The following is a 26,509-nucleotide window of genomic DNA, read 5'->3' as shown; positions in this document are numbered from 1 at the left end:
TATATTCAAATTTATATGCGGAAATATCGCAGCGATTTAATTTGTAAAAAAGATATTAAGGACAGTAGTTGATTGCGAAGTAATTAATTTAAAGCATTTGAGGAGACTCATTCTTATATGTATTTAAAAATTTATATTTTTGCGCGCTTTGTCAACGTCACTAGTGCTATTTAGAAGTTAATTTTCCTGACATATAAACATTTTCAAAATGTTCTAATACTTACAAATGTTGTTTCTCAAAATAATTTCAAGCACATTATTGTCTATTAAGCCAACAAAATTAATATTAAAAAATTTGATAAATAAAAAATAGACACTGTAAAAATAATGCTGGTTAATAATTGTTCCTTTTGTACAGTTTAATTAGGAGAAATTATACATTAGATTTAAAAATATATCGTTGCCAATATAAGTTTTTATTTACGTACACTTTATAAACAAGATTAAAAAAATGTATACTTTGGATATTTTATTAAAATATACATTTCATCCAAAATACAAAAGGAAAAGATATATATACAATTGTGTTTCGAAAGTCCTGCGCAATAATGATAATAACAACGGTTACATTAATATAATAGTAGTAGTAGTAATAATAATAGTGATAATAATAATAATAGGAATAATAAAATGTGGTGTCCTGAACGCATTCGTATTTTTTAACTTTCACACATAGCTTGACATAAGGTTTTTTGAAGATCCATGTGAATGTTCTTAAACAAACGAGCTTTTATTATTAATATATTGGAGTTGCTTCCAACTTCTTTTAAATGCTTTCTTTTATTCACATCGATAAATATTAGTAAAATATCTTGCTATTGGATATAATAGATTTTATTATTGCCGAGTTCAGTATACAATGTACTTATAAACGTGGAATTCGAAATCTCATCACCATATACGTTAACGAACTTCGATCGTTAATGTTCGAAAGTTTATACAATTCAAGAGAGCATCTATACCCGTAATTAATTAATAATTAAAATTATATTTTAAATTTGTAAATTGGAAAATGTAATAAGAGTCGCTGTACATGATATGTGTTAACTGAAATTCTGATTTTGCATCTTTTGTACTTTAATTTAATGATTGATATATTATTATCTTTCGCCCAATTTGTCACAATCAGACAGATAAAAATTCATCCTTATTACAATCCTCGAATGAGCCAAATTTAATTGCACATAGTAATAAACCGTTGAAAGTAGTATTTCTCTTTGTTCATATTAATTATTTTACATGTTATAATAAATACAGATTCAGTTTTCTCTAATTACTTATACATGTAATACATATAAAAACACTAAAGCTTTTCTTCTTAAAATACTTATTATTCACTGTGTTAGAAGTTTTTAAATCAATTGGCTTATAAAATATTTATGGATATTATTTTCCTCACGTTTTATTTTTTTTTTTATTTAACTGCAAGATATAATTAGAGAATAATTCGGATACTTGTGAAATATTTATAAATCTGAATGTTTTAAAACTTCCTTGACAACATTTACCTGAATGGTGACCTAATTATATGTTTTTCGATTAAAGAGTAATTTATCTTATAATAACCTATACATACATTCATAAAATCTATTCCGCGACAATTTTTAGGTATTTTAATTAATGAGATTTTCTCTTAAAATGATGTGCAATATTATTTTTATTCCAAAATATGACGGGCATAAAATGTTTGTCCTTTTTTCATTGACATCAACTCCAAGGCACTAATAAGGCCTTTATTCCTCTCAGATGTGACATTAAAAAAAGTTTAAAATATAACAGAATAGTGGGAGATCCTCAATCTGTTTTTTTAATAACGTATGTTTAAAAATATTTCTACATTCTAAGAAAAATTGACAGACTTTAAAATATCGCGATTAGTCTTATTAGAAAAATTTTAACAAAGTGTTAAAATATTAATATGAAAAATAACATCCTGGTACAATTAAATAATTTTAAATCAGCAACATCATTCGATAAATTTCATTTAATACTGTTGTAACATTTTACGAATGCATAATTACTGTTACTGATTGCACTCGTTTTCGTATAAAAATCGAATGATTGCTTCGTTAGTATTATATCACGCAAAACATAAATAATAATTATTTATCTTCATAACAGTGTTAGCACTGCAAATAGAATTTTCAGAATTATGAAGGCAAAGTAATCAGACCGTATTTCAAAACCGAAAACGGGTGATACTTTTACATACGAAAACATTAAATACAACATCTCATTAGAAAAACAATAATCGAAACAAACACAAACATAATGGTTTGTTATTAAAAGATGAATGTAAAACAAATTTGTGATAAGTATCTCCCACTATATCTTCTCTTTTCACGATATGTGTGATCACAGTTATGTGCAGAATAAAATACAATAATATAATAATAATAATACGAAATGATGATTCGTGCTATTAGCTATTTTTACAATAAAAGTAAATGTTACAGACTAAACGAAAGATTCGTGCGATAAATAAGTGTCCATACTTTACTAAAAGTTTTGTCATAGCAAATTCGAAATTAGTAAAGTATAGATCATTTCAGAAATTTTTAAAAGGGTTGATTCGAGCAAAACTCTTTTTTAACTTTACATAAATTTGTCGGATAAACCCTTTCCTTAAATATACATATGTTCGATTTTAAATTAAAGCTAATGTACAGGATTCACGGATTCAGTCTACACTAGAACCGATGCATGTTTATTGTGCCGAGCTTAATTATATAACTCGCACATTATACGCTCGTGTTATTAATTTTGTATTAAACTGTACTATTTACATTTTACTAACACATTCGGGTGCTACTAGCTGCTAAGCAAGCAACAACGGTTGGACAATATTAGTTACATAACAATAACAAAATTTCCCGATTTCATTACAGAGGCCATACGCAAGTGTTTATATGTATTAATAAAAATAATTTTAATACTGAAACTTATGTTCTTCTATAAATTGGTTTAAATTTTAATTAACATAATTCAAATCAATACTTCTTTACGAAGTCTATATTGAAAACATTTAGTAAAATTTACATTCCTTAAAAAAATTAAGAGGTTGAAATGTGTTCAGAATCTATTTCTATTTAATCTTTAAAACATTCACAATAAAAAACTTAACACTTGCGTCTAAATCTGTAATGTATGTACAAGTTTTTCATTTCTCCATCTCCATCATAACCAATTTCAAACAATACATAGTAAAATATTGGATTCCAGTACTGTTTTGTAACCGATATTTGATTATATATAGCGTGAATTTGAATATACATATATCCTTAGTCTGTCACTAAACTCTATTATCTGAAAGTTGTTAATATGAAATTATTAATAAACTGTGCATATTATTATTACACTTAACTGAAAAGAAATTGAAAGCTTTCAAAAATCAAACACATTGTCCTACTACAAGAAATTAATTTTTAAAATTTTGTATAGAAAATACTTGAATATTTTGAGATTCTTAAGTAAATAATTTTTTTTCTTTTAATATTTTTATTTAATATAAAATACTAACATGAGCGTATCTAATTACTGATGAGTGTTTATCAATATGTGAAAGAATTCATTTTCTGTACATATTTTGTGCATGCATGATTTTTATATTTGTCGTTATATCTTGAAAACAATGCAGCTAATTCTTCGATGGTGATCTTATGATAAGTAAATTATTGATCCTAGGTGTATGATGGAAAATGTAATTCATGTAAATAAAATCAAACTTTAGATCAGTTGAAATATTTACCTCAGCGAAATTGCAATATTTGTGTATGTCTATTAGTCACTGAAGACTAAATTAATTAAAGACCAATATAATCAAAATTTCTGAGGAACCATTGATTTAAATTTTTATGGACGAAGTGTGGAAATCACAAAGGTGTTCATATACATACATGTACCAATCGACAATCATTTAGAAGTCATTAGAACCATCAAGGCCATTTGGACATTTGTACAAAAACATTTGTCACAATTTTCTTTAACGTTTCATGTATTAACATTTTCATTTTATAATACTAACTCTTTTCATATTCTTTTCAGATAACATCTCCTGCTACTTTAAAAATTAATATTTAATTTAACGACAGTAAATACGGTCGATAAGTATTTCCTGCTATGAAAACCCGTAACTTCAGTGATTTTATAACACAAATTATATAAGTAAAATGAATTTATGCATTTTACCTATTATTCAACAGCAAAACCACAGGTTTCCTCAACCGCTTGTGTAAGTTTATCAAGCATTTTCTGATAACTCGGATAACTTTCTGGAATATCTATTCGATTAAAACAGGTATGCGCTTTCGGTAAATTTTCACTCGGCGCATCGACAGCATGAATTGTAAATAAACGAGGGCCCGCGGCTCCTGTTGATCCTATATAAAATCAAAAATGGTACAAATAAAAATAATGCTACACATTTGTTAGTTTTGTTACAGAAATGTATTTACCTTGTAAAGCTTTAAAACCTTGTAATGGAACTCTTGAACTTCCAGTAACAAACTGAAGTAATCGAGCCCTCATTTCTTCTCCATAGGATTCCACTATTTGCCAAAACCATTTTACTACTGGCGTATCGGGGGTACAATGTTTTAATCGTGTATGCATTTTCCAATCATTAATGTCAATAGTTCCTAAACCACCTATAACTAACTCTAATTCCCTTTCATCGAATGGTCTTAACAGTTGAGGTGGAATTAATTCATGGAATCCCTTTTGTAATGCTAGAAATTGTTGCTCAATTCCTCGCATAAAACGATAATTAACATACAAACGGACATATTCTTTTTTATTTTCTTCAGTTACAGGAATGTCTTTACCACCGGGTTTCAGTTCATGATTTTTTAACATTCCGAAGCTACTATGTTCCACTGAAAATGTAGCGTCCAATACTCCATCTATACTATTCTCCCTGTTAATAGAAAAATATTTTTATATATGTTGTACAAATATGATGTACAATTATCTTAATATTGATTACTTACAACATCCATGTAAGACTTCTATGTAATTCTGGGTCAACACCTTCTATATCAGTAAGAGTAATTGCTTTATTAAGCAACATTTTATAGAACGGGGTTGTAAAGCCACCATCTATGTGATGACCGTGAAAAACAGCAATTCCTATTATCCTGCCAGCAAAATGAAAGTAAGACAGATGCTCCGGATTTATTCCTGAATCTGGATTAATCTGAAGCGTATAATTGTCGTCTCTTGAATATTGAAATAGTCCATATTGTGGATTTAACATTTCGTGCGATAATAAGTATAACCACTCTCGTGCTACTCCACCGTAGTCGAGACCCTCTTCTCCACGAAATTTAACCATAAGTCTTTTACGCATATCTTTTGGCCGCATCTTCATTATCAATCTATATGACTCCTACAAAGATAATGTATATAAAGAATTAATCACTTCTTATTCCATCAATATATTCGAATACTCACTTCAAATATTTCGTTTCTCGATACTTCGAGCCTACAATGACCACTTTGAGGCTGGAGAGTATTTAATTCTGCTCTTAAACATTTTAATTTTGCCACTAAATCTCGTTTGTATTTTGGCAAAAGTTCATTGTCCATTAATTCTTTAGGTAATTCTGATACTGTCTGAGCGTTTTGAACTGATGTATTTTCAACTAAAATGTCAAACAGTTATGTTACACGTGTACAATAAATTTTATTTTACAAATTAATTAAGGTACTAATTTTTTAAATTACCTGGTGAAGAATTATTATTACTGCCATTTTCTGCCCTGGGCCTTGGTTGAACTGTAGTGCATTGAACATTTGGTGATAAAGGAGTTTCCGTTTCTGCAGGTTCATTTGCAGGCGGAGTTGGATTATTTGAACTACTTGTTGTTTGATTGGTTGTACTATTTTGTCGTCTACTATGAGAAAAAGATTATGATTAAACAAAACAAGATGGTACACATAATTTATGTATATCTATACTTTACATATTTACGTTTAGTATATTCGTTTTTTGAAAACTTACTTTAATATATTACTTATAATTTGACTTGACAATCTAGGATCAGTAAATTGTGTAGTTCTGTTATTGTGATCCACAAAATAAACTCGACCGCTTTGAGTTTGTCGCATTTCCCATCCACTAGGTAACGGTCCTAGTTCGTTAGCTAACTCATTTGCCGGTAAATCACGAGGTATTCTAGGATCATGCCATGTAGAGGAGCCAGTAGGTACATGATAAAAGTACACCTGTCCTTGTTGTGTTTTTCTCATTTCTTTAAACAAACAACCAATTTGCACATTTGTTTTCATATCAACAGCCTTCTTTATAAATAAATACTTACCATAACCTCTTGGTAAATCTGGTGGTTGCGGAGGATCGAACCTCCTTTCATTATTTACCATTACACTATTCCTATTCCTGTTATTTCGATTAGGCCTTCGTAATTGACCATTGTTAACGCCACGATCTGGCCTCACATTTCCATTCTGATTACCATTTTGTTCATCATTTGCTCTAACTGGCCGCCGTTCCCTTGACGATGCTGGTGTTGCATTTCTCGTGTTGTGTTGATTTTGTTGATTCCTATTTGGTTGCTGAGTTGGTGTATTCCTTGGCGTGTTTGGAGTAGAACTATCCCTACTAGGTGTTCTACTAGGAGTTCCATCTCCATTCCATTCAGGTGTACATCTGGTAGGACTTTCAGTTCTTAAATTAGAAGGGCTCCCACTTCCGCTAGGTGAAGTGGGCTCAGAAGAAGGTAACGGCGGTGGTTCAGGTGTTGTTGATATAATACTATTATTAGGTCTATTACAAAAACCAAACTTCATTAGTAAATTTAATATAGAGGATGCAATATATCTTAACAGAGAAACTTACCGAGTATTTGGACGAATCCACTGTGTGGTTCTAGTGTAATGATTAACATAATAAAGTCGCCCACTCTGAGTTCTCCTTTCTTCCCAACCATCTGGTAAATCAGTTGGACAACTTAGGTCTCCAAGAACGTCAACAACAGCATTATGACCTACGGTATTGCTTACGGCACCATTATGACCATCTCGTGATAAAAGAGACACAACAACTTCTCCTTTAACAACGTCCGTATCATCTGAGTGCGCTTTACAAAGATCTAATCGTTGATCTATAAAATAAATATTACACAGCTGTACACTGCAAGACTAGTATTAACTTCTACATGGTACTGCAAAAAATTATAATTACATCCTGTGTCCTTCAGCCTTTGAATCGTGTTAGACAATATTCGAACACATCCTAGAAAACCTCCACCTTTCTTTTTATGAATTTTTTTATGATTCCAAACTGATATAGTTATTCCATCATCCTTTCCAATGTATCTAAAAAATATTAAAGATTTACATATTTTTCTTCTGCAAGATTATATTAATATAATAGGTAAAAAATAGGTACAAGTCGTAATGTTGATTCCACATGGGATCTAAAGTTGCTTTGCATGTATGGGTACTGTGACATTGACCAGAACCGTCAACAGTTATCTTAGCAAAAGGATCTGGTAAGCCTAAAATAAATTTATTAAAATACATTAGTGCATAATTTTTTAATTTTTAATCTAAAAAATACTTACGAAACAGATCTTTTCTGGCAAGATTACGGGCACATAAAACTGTAAAATTTATAAAGTAAGTATCCAATAATTAACTTGAAAAGATATAATTACAAATTTTTTTATCGAATGAAACAAATCACCCACCTTTATGTAAAGTTAAGGACAAAATTAAGTGGACACAACTATTATAGGTAAAAGTATTGAAATTCAGTTTAGCTTCCTAAGACCTTCCCAAATAACTTTTTTTTACTTTTCACCATAATTAATAATCCGATTTATTTTAATTAAGTATAAATAAACTAATATTAAAAATTAAGATTAAATACAAATTGTGTGGGCACCTTACTTTTTTTTTTAAATTTCATGCCTTTTGTGCCAGTTTCATATTTTTCACCTTTAGCTTTAATAATAGTTTTTAATCACCTAAGAACTGGTAATTGGTACCTTTCCATTGAATAGTTACAGAGAAATTTTATAACTTTTTTGGTTTTGTGTATCACAGCGTTACATTAATAAAAGATATTAGTATTATTTATTAAAAATCATTAGTATTATTTATTTTTTTTGCTGATTTTTCAAAATTTTCTTTCATTTGATTGATACATTAGCCAACATTAGCGATTAGCAATCAAATAACAATAAATTTCTAATTTTATATCAAGAGAAAGGACCACATTTCCTAATAGAACTACCTTCATGTTTTATAGTCTACGAGATAAAATTTAAGATTCAAATTTATTCTTAATCTTCGATACCACTTTCTTTTGGAACAAAACAGGCATATAAATGTATATTTCAGCAAGTTTAAACAAAGTTTTTATCGGTTTTTATTGGTCACACAAACGTATATATTTATTAATTTTTGAAATGTTGTCATTTTTGACAGATTTAAATGTATAGTAATTGGTTTTCTATAGCATATTCTTACAATCCTTTCATAAAACCTTTTTTCTTTATGAGCATCTTTCATATTCAGCATAATGTTAAATTTTATGTATGTAATTCAAATTTTTGCAACTATGATATTTAAAATATAGTACTTTATAGCAATATTTTTATCACTGAAGCATTCTGGGTCATTGCGAATGATGGATTCTTAAATCTACACAAAAATTTCTTTCTACTGTCTTATTTTTCATATTAAATGAAAAATTCTTAAGAATATATATGTGTATCAATGCAATGAGAATATTGATACCAATTGGCACTTACAACAATTAGTATAGAATTATAAACAAATAAATATCTATAGGATTTAACCTTGTCCAGAAAATAATGTTCACTTAATCCTGTTTGTCTCGCACTTTTAGGTACTCTTACTCAAAGTACATTAAATCATTTCATAAACTGAATTATAAAAATTATTTAAATATATTAACTATAATCATAAATAAATAAGATAATAATTGTGTCAGAGCATCTAAATTATATTTCCTTTTTCTACCAGTGTCCACTGAATTTTGTTCCTGACTGTACATGTAATTAGTTTTAAGGAGTCAAACATGAGCAAGTCATCAAGCATTCTTTCAACGAATATTAAATTCGTGCATTGGTACATTAGGCGTCTGACATTCGTTAATTAGACCTATTCACATTCGATTTAAGCTCGGGTATATTCTACATTCAGTTAATCAACATGGAGCAATTTAAAATGGAAAACTGCTCATGATACATCAAGCCCCTTAGAAAGTATTAAATATCGTGGGAGAATCAACGCGGGGGTGATAAATTCACAAAAATTAATGTTTTCAGTCCCGAGATCTCCCAGAGTGCTCACGGTGGGGTCTTGACCTTTGATAGGGAGTTGCCATAACCAAAGGACGAAAACCCTAGTCGAACGTTTTTGTGTGTTTCTTCGTTGCACCAGTCCGACAGAACAATACTCGATATTCATAAAGATATGCTTAAATATATTTTGAAGAGGCCTCCATAAGGATCACGACGAGGCCATATTAACGAATACACAACAAATCAAGACGGGAAGGATCACAGCGCGTGTTGGCTATCGGTCAACTTTCACACTCCTCTCACGGTAGATTCATTGCAATTTCCTGATAAACTCACTCGTTAAACGAATCTTCATGGCCCCATTCCTCCTGCTACCGCCCGGATTCGACATTTTCCACGTACATTTAACACTTCCTACCGCACATCGGCACTCTAATTAGTAAATAAAACTGCTGCTTGAAGCGGCAGTGCAATCCGCACACACGCAACCATACACAATTGACTGTTGCAGCTAGTCGACCTTACCGACTGTATCGATTGTCGACTTAAATTTCTCGAAATATATCGATAGTGTTGTACGACTTGTAGAACATCAGTTTCGAATAACTTACAAGTTTTAATTTTTAATATACGTTTTTTCGAATTATTTCGCGAAATAGAAACATTTATTAGGTTCCTAGTAAAACTTTGTTCATTTGGCGCCATGTTTGAATTTGTAAATATGTAAAAGAACGTAGTTCGTCAACATGCAAATAAAAATAAATAACAGTAGTCATAGTACATTATATTTATAAATATGTATATTCATAAATAATAGTATCATAATGCGTTATTTATTTATTACGTAATAATTGAGTAATAATAGAAATGAAAATATTCTATAAACGTTTCGATTTGTTGATGAAAGTTAAATTTATAATTATTGAACTATAAATTATATTTACTCAGTAGAAAGTTCTATAATTAGCATAATCTTTAATTAGAAATTCAATTCTAATTATCACTTTGGGGAAATTGCAATTTTGCTTTTCATTGAAAACCAAAGTAAATTTTTATTCTTGATTTAAGAAATTTCAATTATTAATTAAATTAATTACTAATTATTAGTTAAAGTAATGATTAATTAAATTAATTATTAATTACTAATTAAAAGTTAATTTAAAGCAGATAACAATTACAATTAATTTTTACTCAGTTAGAAAAATTAATATTAAATATTAAACTGTAATTTTTAATTAGAAAATTATTCAATTAATAATTAATTTAATCCCGAATTAAAAAGTTTTCAATTATTAATTACAATTTAATCGCTCAATTGATATGAAGTTAATTAAAGATTTCGAAATCTTGAATTTCACACAAATTTTTCATTACTATCTCACGAAATAATGACGATAATTAGTTTCCAAGCTAACTTTAATTGATCGAGAACTGTTCGCATCAATTACTTAATTTGAGGCTATGTTTTAATTAATTTATTCGAAGCTATGTGGAAAGTAAAACGTATATCAACCTCAATCATTCACGATTTCACTGAAATAATTTTACTGAAAATTTCTTTAAAAAAGTAGATTTTCTGGAAAGAAATAAAGAAATTCAACTTTAGTTAATTAAAATAATATTTACATATTATTAAAACATATCTCAAGTTGCATTAAACAATGATTTCTAAACATAATTGATGGAAATTTAATTTATATTTATATTCATACGATTTTAGTTTAACAATATTATATTTGTAAAATTTTTGTTTAACCATGTATTTATTTTGCATTTATAAAATTATTTATATTTAAATATAATTATTCTTCGATTGGTATATAAATTCAAAATATGTGACAAATAATATAAATAAAATACAAATATACGAGGTACAGGATAATTACGAACAATTTTTATTAATAATCTTCACAATGTACAATGGATTTGTATATGTAGAAATTGTCATTTATTTAATTTAATTTTTATTTATTTAAATTTATTTCAAATTGTTATTTATTAAAATTATGTATATGAATAGGGTCAATGAGATGATGTCATGAAATAAAAATCATGTAATAAGAATTAAAGAAAACGATTTATTTTATACAATTGTGCATCCAACAATTGAACGCTAGGTACATGAATCAGTTGTAGAAGTGAAGAAAAATATAAAACGTATAAATTAACGAAATAACTGAAACGAACGTCAGCGAGAAATACCACAAGATAAAATTAATACAATAAAATAAATTGCTTATAAAATTAAAAATACATGAATATTATGTAACGAAATGAATATTTACGCGATGATCTTAATTTTAGCGAATTGCACTGTGCAATCGTAGCTTAATTTATGTGCAACAATCAGATTACAACTTTCACTGGCCTCACTTTTCAAAGAGACTGCCGCATATTCTAGGGAAATATTTGGTTACACTTTCTGACGTAGCAAAATCAAATATGTAAAAAAAGAAAACTTGAACAAATACAAAAAACTAAAAAGTCAAATTGAAAAATTATTTTCGTAACCACGCCAAATTATCAAAATGTAAAAAAGAATTTAATGTACAATAATTAATCAAAAAAGAAACGAACACGAATAAGCAAATTATCTTTGTATATTGTGTAATAAATGTGTAGAAAATTAACCGTATTATAAAATTTTCATTTTTAACATCTGAAAGATTTGTCTATCAATAAACCTAACAATTAATCAATTACTCTTATTTGTACTCTTCTGTTGCGCTTGTACATATTGTCTTGTAATCAGCATAATCTTTTTCTTAAAAACATACGACGAAACCTCTTTGGCAGTATCTCGATAATTGTTCCGTACGTTTATTGTTACAGAATGTGACTCCCGTTGAGAATGATTGCGTGATTTTAGGTTTCTTCTGTGATCGATTTTAAGATTCTCCTCGATACGTCAAAAATGCATCCACGAGAAATAGTGCTCCCTCGATTAAACTGATGACACCTTTTGCGATTCCTGTGGTGCGGAAGGAACCTTTGAAGGTCAGGTGTATGAAAAAGTCGATGTTCAAAGCACCAGCGACGATGAACAGAACGAATCCGACGAGAGAGAAGAAGAGATCCTGCAAACAACAAATTTATATTATTTACGTTTGTATAAATTTGTTTAGGTGAATATTGGGAAAAGAGCTCACAATAAGCTTGATATATGTTGAGGTTCTCAATAAATTTTCCTCATAACTTAATCGTTGCTAGTTCATTAATATTTAACAAGTTATTAACAAAAAACTATTTGGAAAAATATTAATCTAAACTAACCTAACCGAACCTAGCATAATTTGGGTTAGGTTAGAACAGTATTCCTCGTGTTAGACGACCTGAAATCCAACACTGAAGTTCAACATGATTGAAAAATTCAATCAAATAGCTTCAAGTAGGTGTGGCCCAAAATACTAAATCGCTGTCAAAATTATTAAGTTTTTTGTTGCCAGATAACGCACGAGTCTTGATTTTTAGAAATCATTTATAGTTATTAACTTTTTAATAAACAATCAGTTAGGAGGAAAAGTTACTCAAGATGACGACTTCAACAACATACATATTTTCTCTTAATTTTTCAAACATTTAAAATAGGTCTAAATTGTAGAAAGATTAAAAGATTATAGAAAAGTAAATCATGAAGTAATTTACAATGAAGAATTAATCAACGATTTAGGATCTTAGAAATTTGGGAAATTTGAGAATTTGAAAATTTCCCTCAGAATAATTGAATAATAGAATAATTGAACAATGCAATAATTGAATAATGAAATAACTGAATAATTGAATAATTTAATAATTCAAAAATTTAATAACTGAACAATTTTACAATCCAATAATTGAACAATCGAATAATTGAATAATTAAATAATTGAACAATTGAATAATTGAAAAATTGAAGAATTACATAATTGAATAGTTGAACAATTGAATAACTGAAAATTTGAAAACTTGAATATTTAAAAATTCGATTATCTAAAAATGAGAATATATGAATTCGTAAAAATTTAAAAATTTAAAAATTTGATAAATTAAGGAAGAAATATAATCTGTGTATAAAAGTTTAATATTAAAATGAATATCTAAAAAGTCATTTATTACAGTGAAGTAAAATATACTCAAAGTTAATATTAACATACCACACGACGATCAACTGGTGATCCCAGAAAAGTAGCAGCGAATAGTCCTACAAGAATAATTAGATATCCGCCAAAGGTACCCATCGTAATCATCGCAGTATGTTGATCTCCGGCATTGAATGAGTGATAGTGCAGTCCTATGAGGACGCACACTATTGCCTAAAATTAATGAGAATGAATTTCATTTTAAATACACTCGTGTACACAAGAATAAAAATAGTAGGTAACTTATTATTGATATGGAGAAACGTACAGAATAATCCTGTTATGGACTGGTTACAGTAAATCAACTTTCCGAAATCATAAATTTTTTAATATTGAGATTAATGTGTCTTCTATTTTCGAATTAATTAAATTGAAAATTTTCTTGTATTAAAACTGTCAAATTTCAAGTTTTAAATTTCTCTTTTCCCAGCTTCTAAATCCCCGAAATTTAAAATTTAAAAATCACTAAATTCTCACATTTGAGAAATTATTCAATTCCCAAATTCCAGATTTCAAACTACCAAATCATCAAATTTTCTAAATCACAAATACCAAATTTTTTCAAATTGCCGAATATTCAAATTCCAAATTTACTAAATCAACCATTCCCAAAATCCCAAATTCCCAATTTATGTTATCATTTAACTCTCAAAATCTCTAAACTTCAAATTCCCAAGCTTCCAAATTTCAAATGTGCCAAATTTCCTAATTCCCGAAATCTCCACTTCCCAAATTTAAAACTTTCATTCCTATATTATCAGTACTGTTAATTCCAATAAATACTAAGAATCTCCAAATATAAATAATCTACATTTATCGTCCAACGTCTCCATAGCAATTATAGCTAAAACATTAAAAGTATTCATTCATCGAACACAGTTTTTCTAAACAGTATCAATAAGCTATTCGAAACTAGGTCGTCGAAACAAGCGCACCAACTCTATCGGTAACCACCATAAATAACCCAGTAGAATTATACCATTGTGCTCTAGTTACAAACTAAGTTCTATTTCGATTCACATTTAATACTAGATTTGTGGAGTCCCTTAAAATAATCCTAGATTACTTATTTTAAATTACGAAAATCAAAACCTTTTTTAAAAATGATAATTAACGGCTACTTACATTTAAATTGAAACTGCACTATAAAGCTTTAAATCCTAATAATTTTCATAATTTAAAATATCTAAGATCCGCCATTTTGACAGGTTCCGTAAATCTAGTACTAACCAATTACACTGTCCAAGAGCCAATTGGCGTTTCTATTTTTGTTCAGTGATTCTTATAACATTTTTCGCACTGATTACGAATCTGCAACCCGTTTTTCTCCAGCACGTACAGTTTTTGAGAAATTTGAGTTTGAAAAAAAAACACATTTTTAAAATTTGAACCAGTTTTGTAAGATAACTATAAAAGATACTGAGATTCTGTTTGCATCAAAAGATTCTATAGACTTTTCTGAATACAACGATGTCTGCGTTTTATGCATTTTGAATGTTTAAACATGTTTAAATGATCATTAAACACCGAGAGACACGGATTTTGCACCAATTTTTACGTATATTTTTCAATTTATCTTAAAAAGTAAGGGTCTAGTGGAAAATTGAACTATACCCCGCGATAGAGCAGATTTTCACCTTTAAAATGCACCCGTAGAAAGTTGCAACATCGTTTTTTTACCGATGCTAGTAAGCAAAATAGCAATGCGCGAGACAAAGCAAGGACAGTGATGCTCCGCGTTAGAGCGGCCGTTCCATATCGCGCCAATATTAATGCGATGGCGCTCTGGCGCGGAGCACCACCGCCCTTGCTTCGTCTCGCGCGTTGCCATTTTGCTTCCTGCTATTGTAAAAAAAACGACCCTTACTTTTTAAGATAAATTGAAAAATATACGTAAAAATTGGTGCAAAATCCGTGTCTCTCGGTGTTTAATGACCATTTAAACATGCTTAAACATTCAGAATGCATAAAACGCAGACATCGTTAAATTCGGGAAAGTCTATAGAATCTCTTGATGTAAACAGAATCTTAGTATCTTTTATAGTTACCTTACAAAATTGGTTCAAATTTTAAAAATGTGTTTTTTTTTCAAACTCAAATTTCTCAAAAACTGTACGTGTTGGAGAAAAACGGGTTGCAGATTCGTAATCAGCGTGAAAAAGGCTATAAAAATTGCTAAACGAAAATAGAAACGCCAATTGGCTCTTGGACAGTGTAATTGGTTAGTACCAGATTTACGGAACCTGTAAAAATGGCGGATCTTAGATATTTTAAATTATGAAAATTATTAGGATTTAAAGCTTTATAGTGCAGTTTCAATTTAAATGTAAGTAGCCGTTAATTATATTAATCATAAATTTTTATAGTTTAGTTTCAATTTAAATATAAGTCATTAATCGTCCGTAAATCTAGGGTTGACCAAGTATCCGATTTATCGATACATTAGTGAACGGTTAATTCGTCGTAGAAAGCATTCTTTCGTCATTCTTGATGTTATATTCATAACGTGTTAACCATGTTCACCTCGCCATAATGCTTATTGCATTATTAATTAGACGCTAACGATTACGTCATGTTTCCATTTTGCACTTCGCAATTCGATGCGAATTCCTGGAACGTTTTCCCTAATAGGATCATTGCTTAATTTTGATTCCGTGCGAAAAATTGATATATTATTCCATTCAGTTATAAATTATTTTATAAATTATCTAATTAATGTTACAGGTGATCATATAAATTAGCGATTTGCATTGGAATAATTAATTTTTGAATGAATTACTCATTTTTGTTGTATATAGTTACTACAAAAATTGTTGATTTTTGCTACATATTGTTATTCTAAAAATTACTAATTATTTTAATAATTTGATTACACGCTGCGTTTTAATTACTTTATTTGTGATTCTACAATTTTGTAAAAATTATAAAATGTACTTCAAAAAACTGCCACATTTGAAATTGTATTTTTAGAGGCAAATCACATTTATAAACAATTTTTAATTCTATTTAAATCTAGTTTAATTATATTTTCTATTGAAATCAAAGTAAAAATGATAAAGAAAAGGTAATTTGCTTGAAGTTGTAAATAATAAATGAATAAACAGCGAAATTTAACGATAAAATTTGCAGAATGTATCTCAATTATGTGTTTAAAAATGTAAATAAACTAAAAAATAGGACATGCAAAACTGTAAATATAGAACTATAAATGTATAACTGTAAATGTAAAAGTCAATAGAAAATTGTGATTGTAAAATTGTAAATGCAGAACTTTAAATATATAATTGTGAATGCAAAAGTAAATTAACACTGTGCTTGTAGAACTGTAAATATATAATTGTGAATGTACAAGTAAATTAAAACTGTGATTGTAAAACTGTTAAAGAAAAACTGTCATTGTTAATCAATAAATATAAAAGACTGAATCTAAACCTGTAAATATAATACTGTTAATGTAAATCTGTAAATGTAAAACTGCAAATATAATACTGTAAATGTAAAACTGTAAATGTAAAACTGTAAATGTAAAACTGTAAATGTAAAACTGTAAATGTAAAACTGTAAATGTAAAGCTATAAATGTAAAACTGTAAACGTAAAACTGTAAATGTAAAACTGTAAATGTAAAACTGTAAATATAATACTGTAAATGTAAATCTATAAATGTAAAATTGTAAATATAATACTGTAAATGTAAATCTGTAAATGTAAAACTATAAAAGAAAAGCTGTCAAAGTAAATCTGTAAATGTAAAACTATAAATAAAAAGCTGTCAAAGTAAATCTGTAAATCTGACTATTGTGATAGATATTATGACTATATCTGTAAATGTGACTATATTCTACTGTAAAAATGAAAGAAAGAAAATTTGCGTGACACGCAGTCTACGTAATTAAAAAATGGCGAATGAAATACTAATTGAACTTCCGGTAAGGCTAGATCATGAGAAGAAAATTCCCATAGTCATAATTCTCAGCTATTATGTCATTCTTCATTCTGGTAGATTTACAGTTTGAGAGGTGTACGTCTACCATACTCAGTTTGCACTCGAGATTTCAACGTTCCACACCGATCTAAGTTAATGCAGAAAAGCGTGAAATCTAGGTCGACGTACCATATAAAATTATCCTTCGATCAGTTCGAGTAAACCAACAATGTAAACAAGCTTTCTCTGTGAATTGGCTGATGTTAAAAGTGTATTGTAGTAATACGATTTACCGTTAAAAGATAAACTGTAAAGCATTAACACAAATGCAATTCACTTATACGAAGTTACTATTTTCGTATGTAGATTATAGGTTATAAATATGAAAGACGCAAAATTGACTATTGTACAATTTTTTAAATTTTGAGAAAGAAAAATGGATTTAAACATTTTTGCAAGCAATGCTGATAAGAAAATAATAATAAACTAATTTATGTAAAAGGAATTGCAATGTTAAAAATTTGCAACATTTTTAGAAAACACAACAACAAATTTTAATTACAAAAAGTAAGTGTTTTTAATACTCTCAACAGGTAATTATGAAATTTGCTATCTATTAATATATAATGAAATATTTACAACAATTCAATTAATTTAATTTCTAATTATTGACAATAATTTTATTATAATTTAATTTTGACAAAATGTGACTAACAGATTTTTAAAAAGGCAGATGAAAGTTTGAAATAAACTCAACATACTGAAATCGGTTATTATTTTTATATAAAATCTGCAAGTACTAAATTAACAATATTATTAATTTTGAGCGAAATTCTATATGATAAACTGATGCAATAAATATTCATAAGTTCAACTACAAAACACGAGGCAATTTTTTAAATAGAAATGATGGAGTTGTCATAAGTTGCTTCAGAATTGGCTATACAAAATTAGCACACAGACAATAGGCAAATCATCACTAAAAATGCAATGAGGCATGCAATTGTCAAGTCACAATTAGACACTTATACAAAGTATTTATAATGTAATGACAGGATCTGAAAATAGTAAAAAACGTAGAAGGTAGACGAATCTTTACAGTCCCTGGGTCATCGAATGACTACAAATTTTCACTATTTTTTACGTTCTCCATAAAATTAAAAGGCCTGTACAAATTGTAATTATATAATTTAGTAGCTACCATGATTATTATTGTACATAACATTAACACATGTTAATATCAAACACAAAAATAATAGCAAAAATACTAGTCCATATCAATGTTAGAGGGCAGCCATTTTAAATCATATAGAGCTATTTTGTTTTAAGATAGCTGACATAACGTCAACATAACCTCTTTTCACTGCCTATTAATCACAGCTTCTGGTCACCGAATTGCCACTACAAATTTCCAACATTTTTCACGTTTTCCGTAAAATTAAAAGGCGTGTTTAAATTGTAATTATATAATTACAATTACTACCATGATACAATACTACTGTATATAACATTAACACATGTTAATATCTTGTATTTCCACCCTTTGCTTTGGTCACAGCTTGTATCGGCCATGCACCGTATACATTGATCATATGCTTTATATCTTCATTATTTTCCCAAATATCTGTAATTCTTTTCAACTCAGGTAATGTGGTTGGAGAGTTGTTAACTAGTCTTTTGAGTAGGCAGACATTTTCTATGGCATTCAAATTTCATCTGACGTGCTATCGATACTCGAGCCTAATGTAAATGCTTGCATGGTCCTAATCGCTCATCACCCATACAATTTATTATTACGATAGTAACAAATTGCTATGTCTATATTATTATCCACGTATTTAGCAATAATTTTGTATGACCTAAAATTTTCCATGTATGTCATAATTATAACCATAAAAGTGAAATTTTACGTGGTGCTAATTCGATGGCTGGGACTGTATATTTCTGAATTGCTATATCCTTAGATCACTATATCCCCATATGCCTGCATCTCCAAATCAGTACATTTCCACATTTCTAAATCTCCAGATTCCTACATTCCTAGATTCTAGTACATATACTTTAAATTCATCGACCTATATGTATATGCAGATCTTTAAATATCTAACTTCTTTATATTCATTTATCTCGAAATTATACACATACAGGGTGTATAAAAAAGGTCGGAACCCTTGAATATTTTGAAAAATTAAACTAAAAGAAAAATTAATATAAAAATCATTTATTATAATGTTTTGAAAAGATCTCGAGATAAGCTACAAGAACATGCAATAAAAAATAGAGGGTTCTATTTAAAATTTTTAACCCCCCCTTGTACTCCCGCGTACCTGGGAGTGGGGAATGATCAGTATCCATGTCAAAAGATAGCTTTTTTGAAACATCGTAAATTTGTAATTGTTACAAATTTATTTATTTTTTTTTAAACAATTGTGTATTTTCTTTACGCCAGTCAATTTATCTCATTATTCTGTGCGTAAAAGTATTAGGGTAAGATTATTGAAAAATGAATATTTTGTAAGATATTTTGTAATTTGTCAAAATATTGGAACTTTCAAACCTTAATAACTCAAAAAGTTTTTAATCAAAAAATACTTTGTCATAGTGTTTTAGAAAGCTCTCGAGGTAAGCTACAAGAATATGCAAAAATATATAGGGTGTTCCATTTAAAAAAATTGAAGTGACCTTCACGTGACCTTCCAGTGACTCTTCAGGATCAAAATGATATTGCCAGTAAATAGAACTTTTTAAACCCTACAACTTTTGTCTGAAACATTTTTTGATAAAACTTATATTTTTCGAAATATTCAAGTGTTCCGACTTTTTTTATACACCCTGTATATAGAACATGTATTTAAACATATTATAAATCATTAACAGTCTCAGCAGTTAATGGGGTACTAATAAATAAATACAAAATAAACTGTACTATTTTTGTAACGCGCCAATATTAATACCGAATTTTGCAAAAATAAATTTCAAATGTAAATATACTTCATTTCCTTCAATTACGTTAAAGTTTCCACAATTATAAAATTAATTTGCTTTGTTTTAAAAATCTACATAAGCGTAAGTCAAGTTACGTATTTCACTCGTATCCATTATTTAAATATTTGTATTACATTTCTAGTATTATATTTGACATTTCACGTGTAGTTAAATTGTTGAACGTTTATAGAATGGTCAATGTTCAAAATTTATCGTTTTACTTACCAATTCCAAGAATTTGATGATAGCGAGTCTGGTGATTTGAGCCATTCTGATTTATCTGGAAAAAACATGTTTTGTTAATATAATTTTTGATGAGTTGCATTTACAGAACTTTTCTCTATACAATATTCTTTTTAAAATTATGAGCACACATATGTACATAAGTCATAAATTTCATATTCATTTTACTTTCGTAATATTACTTGTAATTGTTATAAATTATTACTATTTTGACTTTTATGAATTAAATGGCATATTAATAAGCAACAAAAATTTAAATTATTGGTGCAAAAGTTTGATTTGATATTTGCATTTTTGTAAAAATAATTGTAGGAAACACAAATCAAAGACACATTTCTTAAATTAAATTAATACTTTCTATATTCTTAAACTCATTCGTGTAATTATTAATTGTATTTAATCTGATTTAATTTGACATTTGTAACACCAAGAATAATTTTGAATCAGCTACAAATTTATTAAATGAAATATATTTATATACTTTCACTTTTCAAACACAAATTTGTATAATACTTTATTTGTATTATTAGATTTTATTAAATTGTATTAGATTTTAAATGTATTCACAAGTAATATTGGTAATTAAATTAAATTTGTTTTAAAGAAAAGATTATGTTAATCTTCCAATTCACACTTCAATACAGACCAAAAGTCATGAACTGAAATGATAATAAATTAAATATAATGAATTAATCGCATATTTACCGCTAATGATAATACATTGACCGATATAAACAATATCTTGAAATGTCACAATTATCGATGTTATTGCACAAATTCTATTCTGAATGATTTATAAATCTAAACTAAATAAAAATGTGCATAATAAATGAAGTTCAACCTGAAGCTATATTCGTTAAAATGAATAAAAGTTTTCAAGATTTTCGAGCAATAAAGGTTGGATGTTCTCAGAAACTTTTAAATAAATATATCAATTTTTTTTACAGTTAATTAAACGCTTCATATCATCTCTTAATGTAAAGTTTTAGGTCAATTATTTAGTAGTTTCAGATTCTTTTAGAAAGACAAGTTAGTAACCAATATATTTTTTATAAAAAATGTGAACTACTTAATTTTATGAAATTTTTTAGAATAAATAATATTTAGTTACTGAAGTTTGTGATTTAAATAACATTAGTCACACCATTAAATAGAATTATTTGATTAATTTGAAGTAAATAGAATAATGCACAATAGTAACGTTTAGTTAAAAATTTGAAATAATTCGTATTTATTTATGCTATTTTTTAAATAAATATGTAGAATCATTAGTATATTTTATTAATGTATTGTATATTGTACATTGTCTTCGAAGAAAAAATTATTGAGATTTTGATTTGAAATTTTTAATTCCATTTTAGATTACGGATACTTGAAATTTGAAATAAAAATTGTAAAATCCAAGTATTACTAGTCTAATAATACTAGTAATAAGATTTATAATGTGGGAAAACTATTTTCTTAAATTGAATTAATAACGAATACTCCTTCCATTCAAAATGGTTTCATTGGAATGCTTAATCTTTTCTTAATGCTTAAACTTGCACAATACTACAGGTCAGTAGAACGAACTATCAATTTATGCAATTTACGTTGACCATGTAATTCCAAAAATGGACAGAATAAAGTGTGGTAGATACGGGAACACCTGACGTGAATATTTACACCTGTATTTAACATGTGGTGTGTGCGAAAGTCTTTCGATATTTCGTAAAATTTTAACAATTTTGTACGAAGCTTGTTATGATGAAATGCATATGTTAATAAAAAAAATAATACTAATAAATTGTACATATTAACCAAATAATTTATGCTGATAAAATGTATATGTTAACCAAAAAATGAATACTAACTAAATTTGCATGGTAACCATATAATTAATAATAAAATATACATAGTAATTACATAATTATTACTAATAAAATGTACATAGTAATTACATAATTATTACTAATAAAATGTACATATTAAATAAATAATTAATATGAATAAGATGTATACAGAATAATAAAAAGAATAATTTAAATTAATAATTTGAAGGAAGCAATAAAACCAAAATCACTCACAGTTTCAAAATTATTTTTTTTTTTAGTCATTTATCTATAATATCACTTATAATATTCCTTCCTCATAAGTTTCCGTAATTGCTTGCAAATTATTCTCAAATTTAAATACTGTATATTTCTTGTATTTTATGTATTATGTGTATTGAATACGCAGTATTTTTTATAATAAAAAAGTATCACAGAAAGATAAATGCATATCTTTTTTAAATTCCATCACTGATTGTAAATACGTAGAAAATTTTATCTCTGCTGAAATTGTAAATAGAAATGATATTTGACGTTATACGGTAAACAAAAACTTTCGGAGAAACTGTTGTGTATAAAACACTGCGAAATTATTTCCAATACATAAGTCAGGTCGTAATCTACGAAAATATGTAACGATTCAAGAGGAGACTATGCGAAGGTCACTAGAAACTAGTTTACACGGTGATCTTGACAATCCCTATACAGATTGGAAGAAAGCGAGAGAAAAGTAGCAGACAAAAAATTATAATGGCGTGTCACGTCTTGGGCATAAAATGAATTTAACGCTGAAAAGAAAGCTGCACTTTCACGCGTGCAATCATTGGCCGAAAAACCTTGACACAGATTTTGCAACACTTTTTAAACTAACAAAATTACTAGCAAAATTATGATAAAAACAATATTAAAAACATTTTATGTTTGTTTCCACAAAAATTCTTGTGTTTCTTTCATTTAAAACTGCGTGTTAATCACTTTGGGAAAGAAGAAATTTAAAGAAAGTGTAATTTGATGTTTATTCATTTCTATCAATTTATTATATTAAAATAAATTAGTATCTTTATTAGTACGTTTAATAATTTACTAATTTATTTATATCATAAATTAATATTTATTTTTCTATATTAGTATTTGTAATATTTATTTTACTAATCTGTCTATACTAAATGTAATTATCTTCTACAATATAAATGTAAAATTTGTATGTAGTATTAAATATAAATTAAGCAATTCAATTTTCATATTTAAAAAAACTATTATAATGTAACCAAAAAGAATAATTTACAATATTTATATATACAAGTAATTTTTAATCATAAAATATTACCAATTGTATTTCTTTCGTTTGTAAGTAACAAAATAATTTTACATATGTAAACAAAGTATATATATAAAATTATTTTGTTATTTACAAACTTTCATTCATTATTATTATATTTGTTATTATGGATTGTTACTATTTTTTATTTTGATTTTGTCCGTCCATTTTTCTGTTATTACTACTGGTTATATTCGTTATAGGTTATGTAATATCATGTCAATATTTTGTTTTTCGTCACATCACTGTGACCACATTTTAAAAGGATCGAGATGAAAGGCGATTTTTGAAATAGGTGTTAAGAACAATTTGCATATGAATGAAAACCGGTTAGATTAGATATGATTGCTCTTCCTCTGCTTATTCATACGTACTTATTTCATATTACGCCTTATCGCGTGATATTGCATAGTGAATGTGATTATTGCTATCTCTCGTAAAATAAGTCTGATTCATGCGGATGCTGTGAAAAAAAAACATCTTTTTTTGTTTGCATTTCCAGCCTCCGACTGCTTTAGCGATAATAAATTTTATTACTTTTACATTTTATGATGTTTATATATTCCAGTTTATCAATTTGATAAATATTGACTCAACTTTATTATTAGAAATGATTTTAAAAATAATTTTAGTATAACTTAATGTGACTAATTTAATTTAATATGATTAATTCATTTGAATTAATATAACTAATAGTAGATATTAAAAAATGTTATAAAATATAAAATTTAATATAATGTGTAGACTTCTTATATTAAAATGTGTACATGTATATTTTTTATAAAATGAAATGTAAGTTGAGTCATTTTTAAGATCATTTTTCATTGGAATATATTTACAGTGTTTTTAAAGTTAAGAATTTCGTATATAAAAATTATTAGAAGAATAAGATTTTGTATACTGAAAAAGTTTGTATACTGTTAAATTATATAAACTTTTAAATGATCTTGCAAAAAAACTGTATAAAAATTAAATATTGGACTTTAACTCAAAGCTAAATACTTTTAAATATAAAATTGAATATATAATTTAATTAAATGTTTATCATTATTTTATTTTGAAATCATAATTTAATTTGAAGTAATGAATAAAGTAAATAAATAAATAAAGTGAAGTAATAAACGTCAAATTGTTTACATATTCAAAAATACGCGCATTTTACTTTTAATCAACATACTAAAACAAAACATAAATAGTTGTTTATTTTACAAACTAGTTTTAATAAAATAGAAACGTGTCTTTAAGAGAAAAATGATTACACGTTTATAAATTGAAATTAATAAATAAAACGATTAAGTTGAAAAACTTTACTGAACGAAACAAAAAGCTTCCAGATTTTTCTGTATTGTCACAAATAAAAAAAGAAAAATATTCACTTTTGCACCAATCACTGCGTCACAAACACCGAGTATAAAAATTTGATGGTAAACAAATGCACTGAATATTTTACGTAGCATGAAACAAAAGTGGGTCAGTTGCTATTTAAAAATCGCCATAAAAAATACTCACTTTCAAACAAATCGTTTAATTTGAATCAATTGTACAATTTGAAATATTACAAAAATTATTAACGTTACTCGATGTTATTCGCGTTGCATCTTTTTAGAAATTTTTGAAAAGAACAAGTTTTTTGAAAACTTGAATTAAATATTATTTTTGTTGGCAAGTTGGTTCAAAAAATAGTGGAAGGTCGACCCAGTTTTGCTCGAAATCCGTTGTTTATCGAAGAGAAACTTACATGAGAACTGACAACAGAGATGTTAGGTTAACAGAGATGTTCACAAGACGATGGTTCAGCAACGACTAGATGTTGAAGACTCGAATGCGTACCATGAAAGAGCACCGATTTTTTACTCACCAAAACACGGCTATACGTTTACGCGAACTGAAGCTTACACACGCGTTATGTATAGCGTGTGTAAGCTGTTTCAACATGACTATAGTCACGTTTGTTTCTTTAGCCGGGACGCTATAGCGGCGTCCCTCAAATTGCTTCGTGGTATCATTATCATTTATATACGGGGTGACCTAATGCATCCGTTCATCCCTTTTTAAATAGAACGAGATTTTATACTGAAACAAAGATTCCTGTGAGTTATAAAAATTTTTGTAAGTCATGAAAGTTATAGTAAACTATAGAAATTTGTAAGTCATGAAAACTCTTGAGGTATGGAGAATTTATATCAAACATAAATCTTGAAACGTGTAAATATTCTTAAGTACATAACACAAACTACATAAATTATGTACATACATTTTTGTGATTTATGTATATTCTTGTATTGTATGAATTTTTGGAAATTATCAAAATTCTTGAAAAAGATACAAATTCTAGTGACGTATGAAAATTCTTGAAATTATAGAATTTCTAATAAATTAGACAAATTCTTGTAAATTATATAAACTCATATTATACTCATATTATACAACTTAAAAATTCTGTTTCGTATAAAATTTTTATTTAAAGAAATTTTGAAAGTTTAAATTCTAGTTTCATTATAATTAAACTTCTTGAAAGTTGAAGGTACTGGAAAAAATAGTAAAAATGTTAAAACTTATAGGAAGAATCTATTAAACGTCAAAAGTTAAAGTATACGCGTGTGTTTGTATCAAATAGTGTAAATAACGATAAAGAAATCGTTCAATAAATGAAAAACGCAATGCGATGATAAATACATTCGCGATCTTTGTACGTATTTTGATACGAAATCTCTCGGATTTAGATACCAAGTAATTCTACATTTAAATGTAATTTTTGGAATTTTGGCGAAAAATATTGTTAGGTCACTTGTGAAGTCACAAATGGAGTTACTAGTC

At 27.6% G+C, this 26,509-nt stretch overlaps 2 protein-coding genes across 9 annotated transcripts; both read right to left on the bottom strand.

Moving 5' to 3' along the window:
• Nucleotides 1-454: 454 nt before the first annotated feature.
• Smurf (SMAD specific E3 ubiquitin protein ligase) lies at nucleotides 455-9,809 on the bottom strand. 7 transcript variants are annotated; one of them, XR_013039968.1, is made up of 13 exons: nucleotides 9,630-9,809; nucleotides 7,584-7,622; nucleotides 7,409-7,517; nucleotides 7,202-7,335; nucleotides 6,857-7,121; nucleotides 6,321-6,784; nucleotides 6,002-6,251; nucleotides 5,725-5,894; nucleotides 5,452-5,642; nucleotides 4,989-5,386; nucleotides 4,455-4,915; nucleotides 3,749-4,379; nucleotides 455-3,306 (listed from the first exon to the last, which is right to left on the bottom strand). XR_013039968.1 is itself a non-coding variant. In XM_012281732.2 (13 exons), the coding sequence occupies exons 1-12, from the start codon at nucleotides 9,682-9,684 to the stop codon at nucleotides 4,192-4,194; spliced, it is 2,724 nt and encodes a 907-aa protein (XP_012137122.1). In that variant the 5' UTR covers nucleotides 9,685-9,809; the 3' UTR covers nucleotides 455-4,117; nucleotides 4,189-4,191. The 7 variants fall into 7 exon arrangements, 6 of the variants coding, with proteins under 6 accessions (XP_012137122.1, XP_076393546.1, XP_012137123.1 ...); XM_012281732.2 differs by having other exon boundaries at nucleotides 455-4,117; nucleotides 4,189-4,379; XM_076537431.1 differs by having other exon boundaries at nucleotides 455-4,114; nucleotides 4,189-4,379.
• Nucleotides 9,810-11,351: 1,542 nt separating this feature from the next.
• Nucleotides 11,352-25,588, bottom strand: LOC100880636 (uncharacterized). Of its 2 annotated transcripts, none has more exons than XM_003701734.3 (4): nucleotides 25,431-25,588; nucleotides 20,546-20,600; nucleotides 13,427-13,585; nucleotides 11,352-12,370 (listed from the first exon to the last, which is right to left on the bottom strand). In XM_003701734.3, the coding sequence occupies exons 2-4, from the start codon at nucleotides 20,588-20,590 to the stop codon at nucleotides 12,182-12,184; spliced, it is 393 nt and encodes a 130-aa protein (XP_003701782.1). In that variant the 5' UTR covers nucleotides 20,591-20,600; nucleotides 25,431-25,588; the 3' UTR covers nucleotides 11,352-12,181. The 2 variants fall into 2 exon arrangements, with proteins under 2 accessions (XP_003701782.1, XP_076392916.1); XM_076536801.1 differs by lacking the exon at nucleotides 25,431-25,588 and adding an exon at nucleotides 21,269-21,363.
• Nucleotides 25,589-26,509: the final 921 nt, after the last annotated feature.

Source organism: Megachile rotundata, chromosome 11, assembly GCF_050947335.1.
Source record: "Megachile rotundata isolate GNS110a chromosome 11, iyMegRotu1, whole genome shotgun sequence".
NCBI classification, from domain to species: Eukaryota; Metazoa; Arthropoda; class Insecta; order Hymenoptera; family Megachilidae; genus Megachile; species Megachile rotundata.
Note: the sequence above shows the minus strand (reverse complement) of the source record. Positions and strands in the feature narration are given on the sequence as shown.